The following is a 17386-nucleotide window of genomic DNA, read 5'->3' on the forward strand; positions in this document are numbered from 1 at the left end:
AAATACAAAGAAACGCTTATTTATAAAAATTTGACAATGGTGTTGCTGTTGCTGCTTTTATAGCATTTCTCTGTAAAATACCAAAGCATCTTAAGTAATTTACAGAGAAATGTCTCCTCTCACTCTTTTGTATAAAGTATTGTCATTAAGTTGAAAACAATTGGCAAGGTATTCTGATTGTCATAAAGTTATATATAAAGTGAAACAATTGATGATAACAAGTGTTAATGAACAGCTATTTTTCTATTGAAAAGCATCACAACAATATAATTAATATAAAGTAGCTTAAGTTCTAAAACTTTGTGTTATACATACATTGCATAGACACAAAAGTAGAATGCATAAAGTTTTATGCAAATAAATATTTGCTTTTAATTTAATGTTTCTAAAAATTATTTGATTGTATACTTTTCAATTTTTTCATTTTAGCCAATTAATGTTGATCAGCAACATTTGAATAATTATTTTGAGCTCTGTATTTATACATAAAGGTTCCTAATTACTTGCTGAGTCTTGTATATCATCAACTCTTAATATGACCTTGATGTTACCTCAGTAAATTTTAAAAATTGAGTTAACTGAAAAAAAAATTTTCAGGTCCAAATATATAGTATTAATTGGATCTTATAGATTTTCATTATCTCATCAAATTGTTAGAAATCATCAGCCAATTGGGTTTTTATCACCATTGATTAACAAACCATTTAATTAATAATTGGCACCTTGTTTTTTCTTAGTAATAATATCCCTTTTTTCTAGGAACTTAATAAAAAATTTAATCAAAAAATTAGTTTTTTGTTTAGTTATCCAAAATGTACTTAGTTATTACAAAATTATAAAAATGTTGACTTTATTGTACAAGGGAATTACTTATTGTAAAGAAGCTCTCCTTCTTTACAATAAGTAATTCCATCGTAACTGGCAATAATTTTTATTATTTTAATGTTTGGACTCAGACACCTAATAATGTCAAACTTTATGACAAAATATAAGTTTTTGTTTGGCTCTTGTTTTACTATTTAAGATTAATGTTAGACTAAGTGGAATGGCCATCTACCAAGAAAAGTATTTCAACAGCGTATAATAAAGTGCTTGGTTCCTTCTCGAACATTTCAACAATAAAAACTATATGTTTTAGTCCAACTTAATCTTATCACATTGTGCTAAATTAGTAACAAATTGGATAATCTCGTAGATAAACAAGCACAAAAGATATCACTAGTACCAAAAGACATTAAACAAAATTTAGCGTAAAAATTAAAAAATAATTGCCTGAGAAAAATGGATATCAGGGTTGTACAAAAGTTAGCTTTGTCAATACACAAAAAAATCACCAAATATATTGTTACAGAATTTTTTTTTTTTTTTTTTTTTTGTTATTATTGGTGAACCCTAGTAGTTTTTGAATTAAAAAAATTTATTTTTTTGAATTATGTATAAATGTATTATAATATGTTATATAATATATTATATATAAAAGTTGTAATAACATTATAATATGTTATTTAAAAAAAAACTTCATTTAATTTAACTTTATTTTTTATTTTAAATCAACAAAATATTATAAATGGCAAATAAATTAATAATAATGGATATTATTTTTTATTATTAACATTATACACAAATTATATATTTTAATATTAATTTATTGGTTTGTTGCTTTGTTGTTATTAAAATTAATTAAAATAAGCATAATAGAATATAAATCAATAATATCAGTAAATATTTGCAAAACAATTTGAGTTATCACTTTTATTTATAGATGTTTAAAAACTTTTTTTTGTTTTTCAAGTGATTTTCTTGATTATTTAGACTAAATATGTTTGTACTGCCATTTTAAGTTAAAAAGCAGTATATCCAATTTCGGTCAAAATTGATATATTGCTAAATGGGGGGTAATAATGTGGTTTTGTACCATTTTTCGCAGTAAAAAAGCAGTATGTCTAATATTTTATATTAAAAATGACCATTTTAAATTAAGAAAATGAACAGTAAGTCCCTAATTTTTTTTTAATTAGAAGCTAAAGTCCAGTAAATCCCAATGAGTAGCAAATAAGCAGTAAGTGGTGTGAAGTTACTGTTATTTCACTTATTTTCAAAACATTAGAAATTAAAAATAATGTAATAGTGGATATTATTATTTTAAAAATTCTTTTAAAAAATGTGTATGTTTTGCTTATTTAGTAAATGTTTAGGGTTGTTACATTAGAAGCAGGTCATTTGGGTTTCTTCTTTTTTTCATTGCTTGTTTTTAACAAACATTGCATAGACCAGTATTTTTTTTTCTTTTTGTTGCATTTTATTCAATCAATAGGCTATATTCACTTTCAAGGTTCTTTCAAGTTTTTAAACACTTTAGTGCTGATCTCGTTATCATGTATAGTTTATTAGGCTTTATCTGGTTCTATCTGGGTTACACTTTCGAAACATACTCAAACATACTTTAAACATACTCAGTTGATCCAGGTCCACTTATTGTTCATTAAAACCATGAAGTTCTCAAACATTTTTTTGCTGATCTAGTTTTTACATATAGTTGGCTTATAATCTTTTTTTTTAATTAATCCTTTTTAACTCAGACAGATGATATCAGATGACACACAGTAGCTTTACTTTTCTATAAACAGTGTTTGCTTCTTTATACATTTATCAATTATGGCTTGTTCAGTGTTCTTCTATGTTGTATTTTTTTCAATGCATATTTACTTACAAGTTATGGCTATTATTCTCCAATCACTTATAACTAGGTTTCTCTTATTTAATTATTTTCTCAAAAGTCTTTTTTTTAATAATAAACCAGACAAAGTGATCTAGTTAACATTTAGCTTGTTAACAGACCCAAAAAAAACAACCCAAAACAGACCAAAGATGATGTTCAGAGTTGTATTAATAATTTAGTTTATAGTGTCCCCTATATATATATATATATATATATATATATATATATATATATATATATATATATATATATATATATATATATATATATATATATATATATATATATATATATATATATATTATATATAGTAAAACGACTAAAAATTAGGTAGTAAAAACACTTATCTAATTTTTAGTTGTCTTCAAAAGCACCATCAGTAGATTCTTCAGGAAGAATGTCTAAACATCAAAAAATTCAAGTTATAGAAAAATTATTTCACAGGAAATTCGGAATTGTTATAATTATTTGTGTAATATTTAATTAAACTGTCTTATTGAACATTGCAGAAAGACTTTACTCTATTTTAATAACGAGGCGTGGAAGAAAAAAACCACCCACAAATGCTTTGATGTAACAATCGGAAGTTATGATGGAGCAGACATTTGCGAATTAGTAGGCTTATATATTTTAAACCCCCTAGCTAAAATAGTTCATTTTAATCAATTAGGCTTGTATCGCGATGTTGGTTTAATAATAATGCAAAAAAAATCAGGGCCTTAACTTGACAAAATCAGAAAAAATATTATAAAAATTTTCAAAAACATTGGGTTCCAAATTGAAATAAACATTAATTTAAAAATTGTGAATTTTCTAGATGTCACATTTAACCTCTCAGAAAATTCTTATAAGCCTTATAAAAAACCTAATGATGAATTATTTTATATTAATATAAATTCAAATCATCCCCCTCAAATCTTAAAACAAATTCCTATTTCAATTAACAATAGACTAAATCAAAACTCTTCTAATGAAAATATTTTTAACTCTTCCAAATGCATGTATGAAGATGCTCTTGAAAAAAGTGGATTTAAGAATTTTGAGCTAAAGTTTGAAACAAAAATTGCAAAAGAGCAAAATAGAAATATAATTTGGTTCAACAGCAAAAATGTCTATCTATATATATTTACGTTTTTTTTTTGTTTTTTTTTTTGTTTTTAAAAAAAAAATTAAATTAGTTTTCTCAATTAAATTAATGCGTTTTGACATAATTTGTACTTAATTTTTACTTGCTAGATGTCATAGAGTAGTTAAGTATTGTTTTTCACCACAAGCGTTAAGTTTAAGATCTTTACTATAGGAATATATATATATATATATGTGTATATATAAATTATGTTAGTGTATTCTACAAACAGAGTGCTCAATGTTCTAAAAGAACAGAGCAATAATAAATTAGTAAAAACACTTATCTAATTTTCGATTTCTTCTACACTGTGTTTCACCATCATCTTCTACACAGTGTTTCACCATCGTGTATATATATATATATATATATATATATATATATATATATATATATATATATATATATATATATATATATATATATATATATATATATATATGTATATATATATATGTATATATATATATATATATGTATATATATATATGTATATATATATATATATATATATATATATATATATATACACACACACATACATATACCGTAAAATTGTCTAAGTTCGGTCACTTAAGCCTTGAACATTCATATATTATGCATATATTATTAACAGTATCCATAATATCAAAGTTCTATAAAAAATGATGTTTATTTGAAATCTGCCGAAATAATTTGTTTTGCAAACAAATTATTTCGGCAGATTTCAAATAAACATCATTTATTATGATTGTTATGTATGGAGTGATAAAAAATATTGTTGAAAAAAAAATTTTTTAAGTTGAAATATGCATGCTTTTTTGTTATTTATTCTTAAAAAACCAAACTTACATGGTGACTGAACTTTTCATGATTGTCATGGTGACTGAACTTTTTATGTTTCATGGCAATTTTAAGGTATACATATTATTTTTACTAGTGACAATTAAAGTTTGATTTTTAAAATTTTAGGTTGTTGTTCAACTATGGAAAACTGAGCCACCATCATATCACTGTGCTATAGTTATTTATGATGTGACAAGTATTTTTGCTTTTGATATGTTTTGCTATAATACTGTTTTTGATAAAAGTGTTTGTGATAAATCTAGTATTATCTTTATGAAGGAATCAGAAAATGCTCTCAAATTAAACAAATCAAATTGGAACAATCATTTTCTTTTAAATTATTATAACTATTATAGTTACTATAGTTACTTCATCTTTAATAACTTATTTTTATTATCTATGGTTTTTTTTTTTTGCCAGATCGAAGTTCTTTTGCATACGCATTGAAGAAACTTGAATATATTCGCCAACAAAGATCAAATGATTTGCCTGTGTTATTGTTAGCAAATAAAATAGATACAGACAAAAAAAGGTGAAGCACTGTTTGTTTTTTTGTAACACACAAATTGCCATTAACAGTGTAAACAGTCTCGCAGATCCAATGGTTTTTTTCTTTATCTGAGTATTAAACTTCTAAAAAAGCAACACAAATTTATAGTTTTATATTATATTATATAATATTTTATGTTATATAATATGTAATACATTACATGTTATATAACAGTAATTTGTAACTCAGATAGATGATAACAGTAAAACACAATAGCTTTACCATTTCTACAAACAGTATTTGGTTTTTTTTTATACATTTACCAATCATGGCTAGTACAGTGTTTTTCTATATTGGATTTTATTTTATAAAAATTGTAAAAATGACAATTAATTATATTGGTACTTAAAATAAAAAATTGCTGTGAACTTAAATATTTATTTTAATTAAAAATGTACATTAATACAAAATAAGAATGTTGAATGTATGTAAATAAATCTAGAAACATAAAATTGGAAAAAATATGTTTATATGCAACATCATTTATTAGGAGTATAATTTGTTCTCCACAATATGCTTCTTTTGGCACTTTGTTGTGGCATATTCTTTTATCATATTATCATAATCTAATGATTGTGTGATGTCATTTTCTATTGACAATATAGAGAGAGGATTTAATGGATTTTTGAGCATTGTTGATCTATACCTATTTTTTATGGATAAAATGGTAAAATCTCTTTCTACCTTGCAACTGGTTATCGGTAAAGTAGTAAATATTTTTATATAGTAGTTAAATTTGGGAAGATGTCAAAGTTTATTTTGTATATTATTTTTAATATTTCAGGACATTTTAAGTTTTCCATATTTTGGCAGTAGAAAGTGATAAATAATCTTTAAATTGATGCGGTAGTGGTGTAGTGGTAAAGCGCTCACTTCATAAGCGAGAGGTTCCGAGTTCGATCACCACCACATCCCTGGTAGTACCGCACTCAACTTGTTTCTCCACGCAGCGGCCTTGTTCCTCAAGGTTCGTGTTTCGGAGTTGAGAGAGGGTTATAACCACTATTAAGTAGCCTCCTCATCTGTAGTGGCCTTCTCGGCCTTGAGGATGTGAATAACGAAAAAAACAAAAAAAAAAACAAAAAAAATTTGGTATTCACTGATTAGTTTTTCGTCTTTGTTCTCATTATATTTGGCTATTATTGCTTCAAGAATTTTTGTCATCTAGTTCAGAATTTTTTTCTTGTCAAATTAGTTGGAAATTCAAAGCTTTTTCCAATTTTTTTTTTTTTTTATTAGTAATACTGTTAAACAATTAAATAATGGAACATTTCTATTTGAAACAGTAATTCCAAATCTTATAAAAAATTTTAATTTACATGTTTACTTATTACATCCCATCTATGAATGAATGTTAAAAATCTTTCATATGGTTTTTCTTTACAACAATAGCAAACAATTATTGCCAGCTAGTCAATATTTGTTACATCTAGTGTCCAATCTGCAATAATTGCATCATATTTTATATTTTTGTTATTAATTTCATTTATGTCTTAGTATTCAACTTCCCATAACTTTAATTAGCTCTTCATAAACTGTTTTGGATAAATACGTTGCTTTTGTTTTTTTGGTTTGACATGTAACTATGTGCTTTTGTAAAAATGGTAAGAATTTTGCGATCAAACTAATTATTTCCATAAAATATTTCATTATGACCTCTATGTGGCAACCCTCTTTCACATAAAAATTTAATAACTGCAACTACTCTCTTTAATATTTCATGATAAAATGCAATTTGCACACAAAGCAATAAATGCAACTTTTACCTTTTGAGTAAAATATCCAAGATCTAGTTACAGATTAGCCATTTTTAAATTTTTTTCAAATTATTAATTTGAGAAACTTCTGGTTTGATCTTTGTTTGGCCTGGGTTCTAACTGGGTTCTATATAATTATTATTCTCATTAAGGTTTTTAAAAAACAAATTTTATTTTTTTGAACACTGCTGTAAAAAACTTTTATTTAGTATAACTGGCAAACCTGCCACATCTTTGTACTTATCATCAAGTTCATTAACTTTTATTTAGTATAACTGTCCAAACAGCCACATCTCTGTACTTATCTTTGATTTCATTAAATTGGTATTGTTGCTGAATCTCATTCAAATTTAGGTGTATGTTGCTATCAGTTTCTTTGTCTTGTTTTTGAATATTATGGTAAGCAGAGCAGTGTTCATCTTAAATATCTTGAAAATATATATCTTTGTTAGCCTGATTTTTACCTGTATTACTTTTTATGTATTCCTTATTTTCTTTTGTTTCTTTTAGTTGTTTTCATTACTTTTATTCCTATCCTCATCACTTCCATGTTTACTTTAATGAAAAGTTGTAGTTTTTTTTGTGGAAGTATTTTATGACTAAGGTATTTTGATGTTTCTTACAATTTTCTTCTTTTAATTTATGTTTTTTGTTCCCTCTAAGATATTTCTGTTCTGACATTATGGTTAACTGAAACTGACAATAAAAGATTAAAAATTTTATCTGAAACTGACAATAAAAGCACAAAGCTGTCAAAGGTTATAAAGACAAAACGTTTTTTACGACAAGTCAAAATATCTGTACGAAAAAAAAAACATTTATTCTCAACTATTAACACTTATACCTTTTCAGTACAGATATTTAAAAAAAAGCATGTTTCAAAGTTTTTGAATAAGCTTTAGGCCTAGCTTTAGTGTTGGGGGTCCTGAGGCTTGAAACTCATTAGCCTCATGGTCAATCTTCCGCTATATATATATATATATATATATATATATATATATATATATATATATATATATATATATATATATATATATATATATATATATATATATATATATATATATATATATATATATATGTATATATATATTACACAAAAACTGCTATAAGAATATTAAATAATGATATTTTATTTCACTTTTATTTCAGACAAGTGATGTTACATGAAGGTGAACTTGCTGCTCTTCAGCACTGCGCACTTTTCAATGAGATAAGTTGTACTGAAGCTACTAATACAAGAGAGGTTTATTTAATTTTTTTAAATTAAAATAAAATTTTAATTCTTTTTAAATACGTGAACAAAAAGGGTGGAAAGCTTCTACTGAGGTGATTATTATGTTGTAGTTTTGAATTTGTTTCTTTGTACAGAAGCCTTGTTCTTAAAGGTTTATGTTTCAGTTCATAAAATTGAGATAGGGTTAACGAATCCCTAATATTATCAAAATGTATAATGGTTGAAGAATCAACTAACATAATTTAAATATTTTACCGTATGTTAGTTTCCAATATTTTTGATTTTAATGTACAAAAGTTCTAATGTAAATGAATGGTTATTAATGTTGTAAATGTTTTACACACTTTACCTATAAGTATACCAGAAACAACAAGGTGGCAAGTCCAGCCTCTGTAATATATTAGATGTGCCAGAGTTAAGGGGTGTTTTATTACACTTTATCTAATAGGTATAAAATATACTATGCATTATAAAAAAAGTACTTCATTGGAATTAGATTAAGCTGTAATGTTTCATTTAATTATTTTAAATGTCACATAACTCCTGTCGAAAAATCAAGATAACCTCTTCGAGCTTACCTGGAGAAATGGTTTTCAAAGCCTATAATAACAGGATCATAAAAATGTAAAAATTGACGTCAAAACATTATTTCCCAAAAAGTTATTCAACTATTAATTTTATTACTATAAACAGGAAAAAAGAACAAAATATACATGATTTTTCATCCAAGTGGGACTGTTTCAAAAACTCCTAAAGCAATTTTACAAATGCGTGCTGTTAAAATCAACAACACATTTTCAAAGTTGAGTTTCATATTCTGGATGTGAAATAGAACGCTTATACCATTACGAATTATTCTTTATTTGGTGATGCAAAGCTTCAGTTGTTTGCTCACTATAAGTTCCTAATGAAGTGTTCTTTCTTGTGATAAAATCCTTGATATGAAAAAACACAGCATGGATTTTTGGAGTCACGCTTCCTGCATGAAGTGCCAAGAAAGTGTGCTTGAAAAGAACAATTTTTTCATTAAAATTATGTTCCAAAACATTCCCAAAGCATGTCTTTACAACAGCAAACATGTAAAGACATGAACTTTTGTGCGGTATCAATGGGGGAGGGGGAAAGTAAAGTGCTCCTTTCTCTTCTGCCAGTTGCTAAAAAAGATCACCATTTTTGAGCACCTTGCGGCAATCATTGCTAATGAATTGACCTCCATGATAAGGCTATGGGCTAATGTGAAGAGCAGCTGTCCACTCATCAGTATGAGGCCAGAAATTTTTAAGAGTTTTGTAAAGGTGGTTGACAACCCCAAGCAAAAGATGTAGTTCCATAGGTGGAATCAAATCCAAAACAAGAACAGTGTCATCTGCTTTAGGAGTGGGTTCATGAATGACATTTACAAATTTTTTTGGCATTCTTTATATCATTGCTTGCAGAAAGAAATCCTTGAAAAGTAGTTTTGAGAGAACAAAATGTTTGCAATTCTCCACATTCAGCAAGCATGGTGGAAAATGCTGTGCACCAAGTGCATGGGTGCATGGAAGAGTTGGACCACATAAAATATTGGATTCTTTTATTTTACAAAACACCACAAATTCCTTTGACTGAGCCTTGGTTAAGGTGAAAACATGCTTGAAGTTGGTGTAATTTTTTGACATTCCTTCTGAAATAGCACTAATAATTTGCTGGTTGCAACCACTATCTTTGGAGGTCTGTGTGGTTAAGAGTTGCTTTCTTGGAGGTTAATTAATAAAATCAGGCTTTGTATCTGTTTCTACAATCCCAAAAGAAAATTTTTATAATCCTGCACTACCATCTATTCAGTGAGAGCTTCAAAAAGTTGTCTAGCACTTGATGGGCTTAAATAAAGGAAAACTAAAATAAATAGAACCAAAATTACTTGGTGTCAATGGTAAAGGTCTACCACCTTTAGCTTGACCAACACAAATAGTCCCATGTGATGATGCCTCTTTTTGGCTAATAACTGTGGCAGCTATTTGATCAGAAACTTTGCTGTACTTTGCTGCAAGTTTACTCATGTTTCAAATGTGTACTCATTGCAAAGATGGGGAATACCCTTGCCAAGAATTAAAAGGCATTTAGAGCATCTGTGGATACTTTTTATTTACAAATTTTTGGAAGATTTCTACTGGATGCTTTTGATTGAGCTGAAGCTGACCGATTTGACAGATGAGACTATGGCATGATTGCTCCCTTGTGGGCATCTTTGGATAAATTCCTTCAAAATTGAATAAAGGTGGAATATTTACGCCCTTGCTTTTATCTTTTCTCCTCATTGCTGAACGACATCCATCACAAATTCCTCTAGGAACTCTTGAGTCTTGAAAGTTAATGTCTCTTCCAAAGGCTGTCTTCACTTTTTCAATTATAAAAGATGTTACTTCTCTTTTACTTCTAGCTTTGTTCTTACAAAGAAAACAGTTTTACAGTTTTCTTCAAGAGATTTTGCTTAAAAGTGAGCCCTTTCCCGTAAATCGTTTCAAAGATTATATCTGTAAATTGTGAAAATATTGCTTTGCTATACAGCCTTTTGTCAAATTAGAGCAAATTTAAAACTATTTTTTAAAAATTTAAGCTATAGCTTAATCATAGATGCTGTAGAAAATTTTTTAATGCTATCATTTCCAACATTATATCCAAACTTGATATCAGATTCATACTCATGCTAAACCAGAAAAACAATTGTTCCACTCAAAATTTTGATAACGTTTACAAATTCTTAATTTATTGAACTAAATTTTTACACCAACACCTTGATATGAGATTTATATTCCATTCTTTAACCAGCGAGGAGGTATGTAGAGCAGAGGTACTGCAAAGGTAGAACTAACTTCTGGTGATAAACATAGAATGGATATGTAATATATCTATAAAAAAATGTTACATATAATGAAGGACTATACATTTTTTAAATTAAATACACAAACATACAAGATCATACCTAACCAACATACCAGTTGCTCTGATCACAAGTTAATATATAAAAGCTAGATTTTTACATGCATTTGATGCAAGACTAGTATTCCATTCTTTAACCTGAGCGAAGGTATTGCATAGGTATAATTAACTTTTGAAGATAGGAACAGAATGGGCACCTACCTAATATATAAAATCAATATATTAAAAAATAATATTTTAAACTAACATTACACAAATATTAGAACAGAATAAAATTATCTTATATATAAATTAAAGATCTCATATAATTTATCTTACTTGTAAATAGTTTTTTTTTGTTGTTGTTGTTTTTAATTTTTTAAATATTTTAACCAAATTTGATGACCACAAACAAGAGAAAGACCTTGTCTATAAAATGAATTTTTGCCACGCTCAGAACACACAACACACTTTCTCACCTTAGAGGCTTGAAGCTTCCTATCAGCTTTGCTGTGCAATTCAAAGCGTTTTAAAACAAGATGCAGCTTCTGCTCCTGATTTCTTACTGAATGCAACTGTCTTAATTCCTTATTTACGCTATTATGCAAACACTCTCCCTCCTCTTCACTTAGCAACCCAATAGTTTTATGGAATTTTACAAATAGTGGCACATTAAAAATAAGTTCATGCATTTTTCGTGTGATACTTTCATTTGGAAAGCAAGCATGAAACTCAATAGCAAATAAATTTATATATTGATGAAGCTCAGTAATTAGCCTAATACTCATAGTCTCTAATTGAGAACTTAATGAGTTACAATGTGTGTTGAGAGCCCTATTTTTAGAATTTAAATCTGTAATTTCAGCTTCCAACTTAAATACTTGCATTTTAAATTTTTCTATTTGCTCCATATTTGTTTTATTTTCAGAAGTTAATTGATCAATTTGATTCAGTAGCTCCTGACTGTTATTTAAAGTGAAAAAATCATCTGCATCTGCTGATTTTTTTTTTTTGGGTGGAGCTTGCGACAGTTGCATTTTAAAAAATTCTTCGTTTTTTATAGCCTTAAAATTTTTTTTATATTTCTTTTTTTGGCGTGTTAACTTTAGGCACATTTTATCAAACTCGTCATTACTAGGCATATCAAAATCAATTGGCAAAAGAAAACTCATAAAACTAAATAAATCACCTCTTATTTTAAAGACTGTCATTAAAATGGAAATGACATTGTTACTGATCTTATCTGTCCTAATTAATCGCTTAACAAAAGGAAAGTTACACCTATCTTCCCAACCATTTTTCCATCCAATATGTTGTTTTAGAATTTCCCTCTCAGTTGAATACATTGTTATCAAAATAATATTGACTTATTAATAAATGTAATAAAAACAAATAAAATAATATTAATTAACAAATATATGCACTAGATAAAAGTGGATTTAACAACTTATCTGATATTAGTTTGATAATCCAAATAGAAAAATTCCGCGTAACTTTGTTTACTTTTATACTTCAAAAATTGACTCGCCGAAACAGTTGTTTGGAGAATATTCGTTAATAAATAGTTTGGGACGTAAAGCATAAAGGTTACGTCATCGCAAAAAAACGTCAACACAAATGTACGCCTAAAACTAACAAGATTAGTTGTAAAACATGACATTTTTGAAAACATATTTCATAACATAGCTGAAGGCACGTAAAATAATTTTTTTATTTTCATTTGCATAAAAGGTTGAAATTTCATTAACTTACGTCATCCATCAAAAAAGTTACGTTTTGCATTTAAAAACGATCAATTAAAAAATATAAATGCTTTAAAAACAGTCTTTTTGTAAAAAATTCTCTAGGATGACGCAGGAATCTGATAGAATGGACATTTAGGGTTAAGTGTTCCAAATTTCAAATATCAAGCACAAAGCTATGTTATGAAATCTCAGTTGGCCCAACTCATGTTTTCCGGAAAATATGCGAAAATTAGAAAAGTGGTTCTAAATTTTAAAAAATATTTTGGCAATATTTATTTTTATACCAATTAATGTAAATATTTATTTAACAAGGAAAAGATAGATCTTTTATTATTATTATTTTTTTTAATTGCAAAATGAAAGCATTTATATAAAAAAGTTACTATTAATTTAAAGTTTGTGAATATTTATACTTTTTAGGCGGAAATACTTTTTTTTTTTGATAAACTCATGACATCACGCTCGTTTTTATATTGAGTGAAACAGCCGTGATTCGTTCATTTTTTTTTTTTTTTTTTGACACGGTAACAGAATTTTTAATTTTTCAATTTTTTGGGGACGTACAAGATTCTTAATAAAATATTATATTCATGCCAGCGCAGATTAAACCGTTTCATTGTTTTAAAAGGAGCATGTTCTTTAAATGTGAAATAAAACTATGCAAATATATTTTTTTATCAAGTTTATTATAGAAATTTATTACTCTTTTTATTAAGTTCTCTTGTCTCAAGGTAAAAAAATGTTGTTGTTTTTTTATCATGATAAACGAGGCATGAGATAAATTATCTATTAATTTAGTATTTATAGTGTAAATCGATTTTTTAATCCTCTAAAATAATGTATTTAATTAGAAAAGTATGTTCCTCTTGGTACTATGTTTTTATTTTAAATAATCATGTTATAACATAGCAACCCAAAAGATAACCTAATAATATCTTAAATGTTATTCGTATGTATTTTTTATATATATGTATTTATTATACTATATACATATGTATTTATTTTGTATTTTTGTTTTAGAGTTTAACTTTATTTATTGGATCGTTGTTATCATTAAATAATGAACTTTTTTCCGAAGAATAGAAATTATTTTTCCACTTTTTTAACACGATATTTTGTAGGTCCATGTTTTTTAACGCTTTTGTATATAATTACGACCTTTTGTAATCGTAAGCATTACTTATCGAGTATTCACATTATTTATTATTTTTTGTATTATTTATCAAGTATTTTTATATATTATTTTTTGTATTATGTATAATAATATTTAAGTATATATTATTAGGAGATTTCTAAATTATACAATCATTGTTTTAGTAATATTTATTACTGCAATAAAAGTTTAAGATATCTTTTTCATGAGATTTTTTTAATAGCTCGCTTTTTCTAATTTTCAATTGATTTCTATTTTATCTACTCCATATTACTCAGTAAAAGCCGTTGTTTTATCTAAGACTTGCGGTGTACCTAGAGGTAGCAAGAGGCTGGATCCAAAATATTTAGACGTGTAGAATAGTGAGTTCTTTGCATGTGTTTAGAAAACCCATATAAGAGATACAAATTTACTAGAAGAGTATACAAGTTTACTACATTTTACAATATCTTTATTTTAATTTTGTTTTTATCTTTAAATAAAACAGATCACAAAACAATTTTTGATTGCCAATTTATCCTTAAAAGCCAACAAAAAAATTATCCTAAAATTTAGTCAAGCTAAGTAATTATAAGACTTAAATTTGCGGGTAATAAAGACAAATATCTACCGGGTGATATAAAAAAATGCGACTGTTAAATTAGTATATGTTTGGTTAGATAGGGATAAAACTTCCAAAATTTTTGTTTGAATTTTATAGAAAGAATAAGTGCTGATCTAAAAAAACACCAGTAGTAATAAGGGCTGTCATGCTTGTTAGAAACCCTGTGAGATCAATCAGGGAGTTGAGCATGGAGAATACTACAATGAGAACACTCCTAAGAGATAATGCTGTAACTAGGTCATTGGCTCGAACTGCTATTGCATTATTCACTGCAGCTATCATAAATAAAAGGTTAAACAGATGCAAGCATATCCTTGCTTTTCTTAAAAAAGGTATACCAATTTTGCTGTTTCCAGATAAAATACTTTTTACAATGGAAAAAACCTCAAGCCGCCAAAATAATAGAGATTTAGTCACAGTTTTGAAACAAAACATCCTAATCAGGTAATGATTATTGCGGTTATATCTTCAGACAAAATTATATCTCTGGTTTTTGTTGAAAAGGGGCTAAACTTGACACCATTGCCTACATAAACATTTTAGAAACAAATCTAAAACTTTCGTTGGACTCAATTTTTAACCCTGATGACAAGTTAGTGTTTATCCAAAGTGAGGTTCCATGCCATAAATCCAAAAACACGGGAATCATTGAGGTAAAATATCGAAAATTTTTGAATTGAACAGAATTTCAGCAGACTGCATTGAAAAGACCTGCTTCACATGTTTTCGGAGAAAGTGTTAAGATGAGATTCGATTAAGTTTGAGGGACATATAACTTTCATAGTTCTTCTAATACTGTTAATCATATTAATAGTTCTTCTCATATTCTTGATTAAAAAATCCAAACTTGTAGCTTTATGTCTACTAAGAAAATTATTTCAAAGTTTTTAAAAACTCAACCATTCTATTTTTTGAACTGGTGACACGACAAAAATAAGATATCAGCTGACAAGAATAAGATGAAGAATTAAATGTTCTCTGCAGAGTATCATGAAAAAATTTCATTTCAACAAAAAATAGTTTGAAATGAGCCTATAGATGAGTTTAAATTTAGTATAAAATAATAAATTTATACTATCAACTCACAGCCCTCACTTTCTAGGGTATTTTTGTACCCACAAAATCATCACAACTTTTTGAATAAGAGTTTCCATACCTAAACTATTTTAAAATCCTATGGGCGCCTCCGTGGGGTGTGTCTTTCCGTAAAATATCAGCCTATGAGAGTAGTCTTAAAATGACTAATTTTTGTTAAGATAAATGCTGCCAGTGTGCAAACTATAGTTTTTAGTATTGTTTGATGTTATTATTACTAAGATTTTATTTATTAATTCACTATTTCGCTAAATATGCAATAAATAGTAAACATTTTTGTCTAACTTAAGTTTTTTGACCAATTAAAGATGGTATTAGTTTGTGTGTCTCAACCCTCCTAATTTTTGTTTTAAGAACGACTCCAAACTTGTCTTTTATAATTTGATGGATCCCTAATAACATTAAAAATAAAACTAAAAAAATTGTAATGAGATTACTGATTAATGATAAATTTTAAAACTTGAAGTACGAGTTTAATTACTAAAAATTGGTCTAGCGTTAGCAAATGTGAGACCAATTTTATTTTAATTTGTTAAAAAGGCATTTAATGAAGCTGCGTTTGTTACATATTTATATATTGATATTCTGGTTTATCCTCCTCCGACTAATTGCCATATAGAGGCCGCAAAGGCTAAAGAAGACAAGTTCAGCTCACTAAAGAACATCATAACTTGCTTCGAAGGAGCAAGAGTAAGTGAGTTTAAGAAAAAAGGAATTAAATAAGAGTGAAAGTTAGAAGTAGTTGAGTTATAAAAATAGCATAGAGAAAGCGGACAGACATTGCACTGGATGTTAGAGTGTGCAACATTTATAAAGTATTATAAAGCATACTACTCTTTTAATACTTCATATTACAATTATTATTATTGTTATTGTTATTATTGTTATTATTATTGTTATCATTATTACTATTTATATATATTTATCAGTATGGTATTGTGGTTTATTTATTTATGAAATTTATGCAATATTAGTTTTTCAGGATGGTTTCAAAGTGAACGGAATGACAAAAAGTTCTTTTACAAGACAATTTATTTATGATAATGGGTATAACCTCCATTAAAAGTAATGGATTTAGTCATTTTTTACTATAAAAAACAAAAAACCATAACAGTTCAAATTACAAGTAAAAAACTAAGCAATCTTAAAAAAATTAAGCTCAACTTTTGATGAATGGACATGTCTTGCAAACAAACACTATTTCAATAATAATCTCCATGGTAATGAATCTGTTTGCTTAAATTTTGGGCTTTTAAATGTTGGCAACCATTATATAAAGAAATTTAGAATCACTTTTGAAAAACATATTATTGCATCGACAAACTGAAGGTGCAAGTTTTATGTGTAAGTTTGAACGTGAAAGTCTTGCTCATCACTTGCAATACATTAACCATGCTACTCATCTGGTGGTGATGGATACTTTCTACAAGAAAAGTGAGAAACTGGATTTTTTGAAAAAATATGTAATGATGAAATTAGTTTAGAGCTTTTTGAATCAGAATCGGAAAATAACTTAAAAGTAGTTAAAAATAATTAGCTATTTGTTAAAAATTATAAACAAGATCACCAACTTATTCTTCAAAATTAAGAACATAAAAGAAATTTAAAAAGTTTTGGATTATTTTAGACGGTCCTCCACAAAAAATAGCATTTTACAGCAATAAATCAAATATATAT

The 17386-nt window shown here is 26.9% G+C and overlaps 1 protein-coding gene across 1 annotated transcript in view; it reads left to right on the top strand.

The window, feature by feature from the left end:
• Window positions 1-14214, top strand: part of LOC136075256 (ras-related protein Rab-6-like) — a 22814-nt gene extending 8600 nt beyond the window's left edge. Inside the window, exons 5-8 of the mRNA XM_065787817.1 lie at window positions 4797-4866; window positions 5091-5202; window positions 8130-8223; window positions 13878-14214. Of these exons, the coding sequence (XP_065643889.1) occupies window positions 4797-4866; window positions 5091-5202; window positions 8130-8223; window positions 13878-13940 (339 nt within the window). The 3' untranslated portion in view covers window positions 13941-14214. The remainder of the gene's footprint in view (window positions 1-4796; window positions 4867-5090; window positions 5203-8129; window positions 8224-13877) is intronic.
• The last annotated feature ends 3172 nt before the right edge of the window (window positions 14215-17386 follow it).

This window comes from Hydra vulgaris, chromosome 01 (genome assembly GCF_038396675.1).
Source record: "Hydra vulgaris chromosome 01, alternate assembly HydraT2T_AEP".
NCBI classification, from domain to species: Eukaryota; Metazoa; Cnidaria; class Hydrozoa; order Anthoathecata; family Hydridae; genus Hydra; species Hydra vulgaris.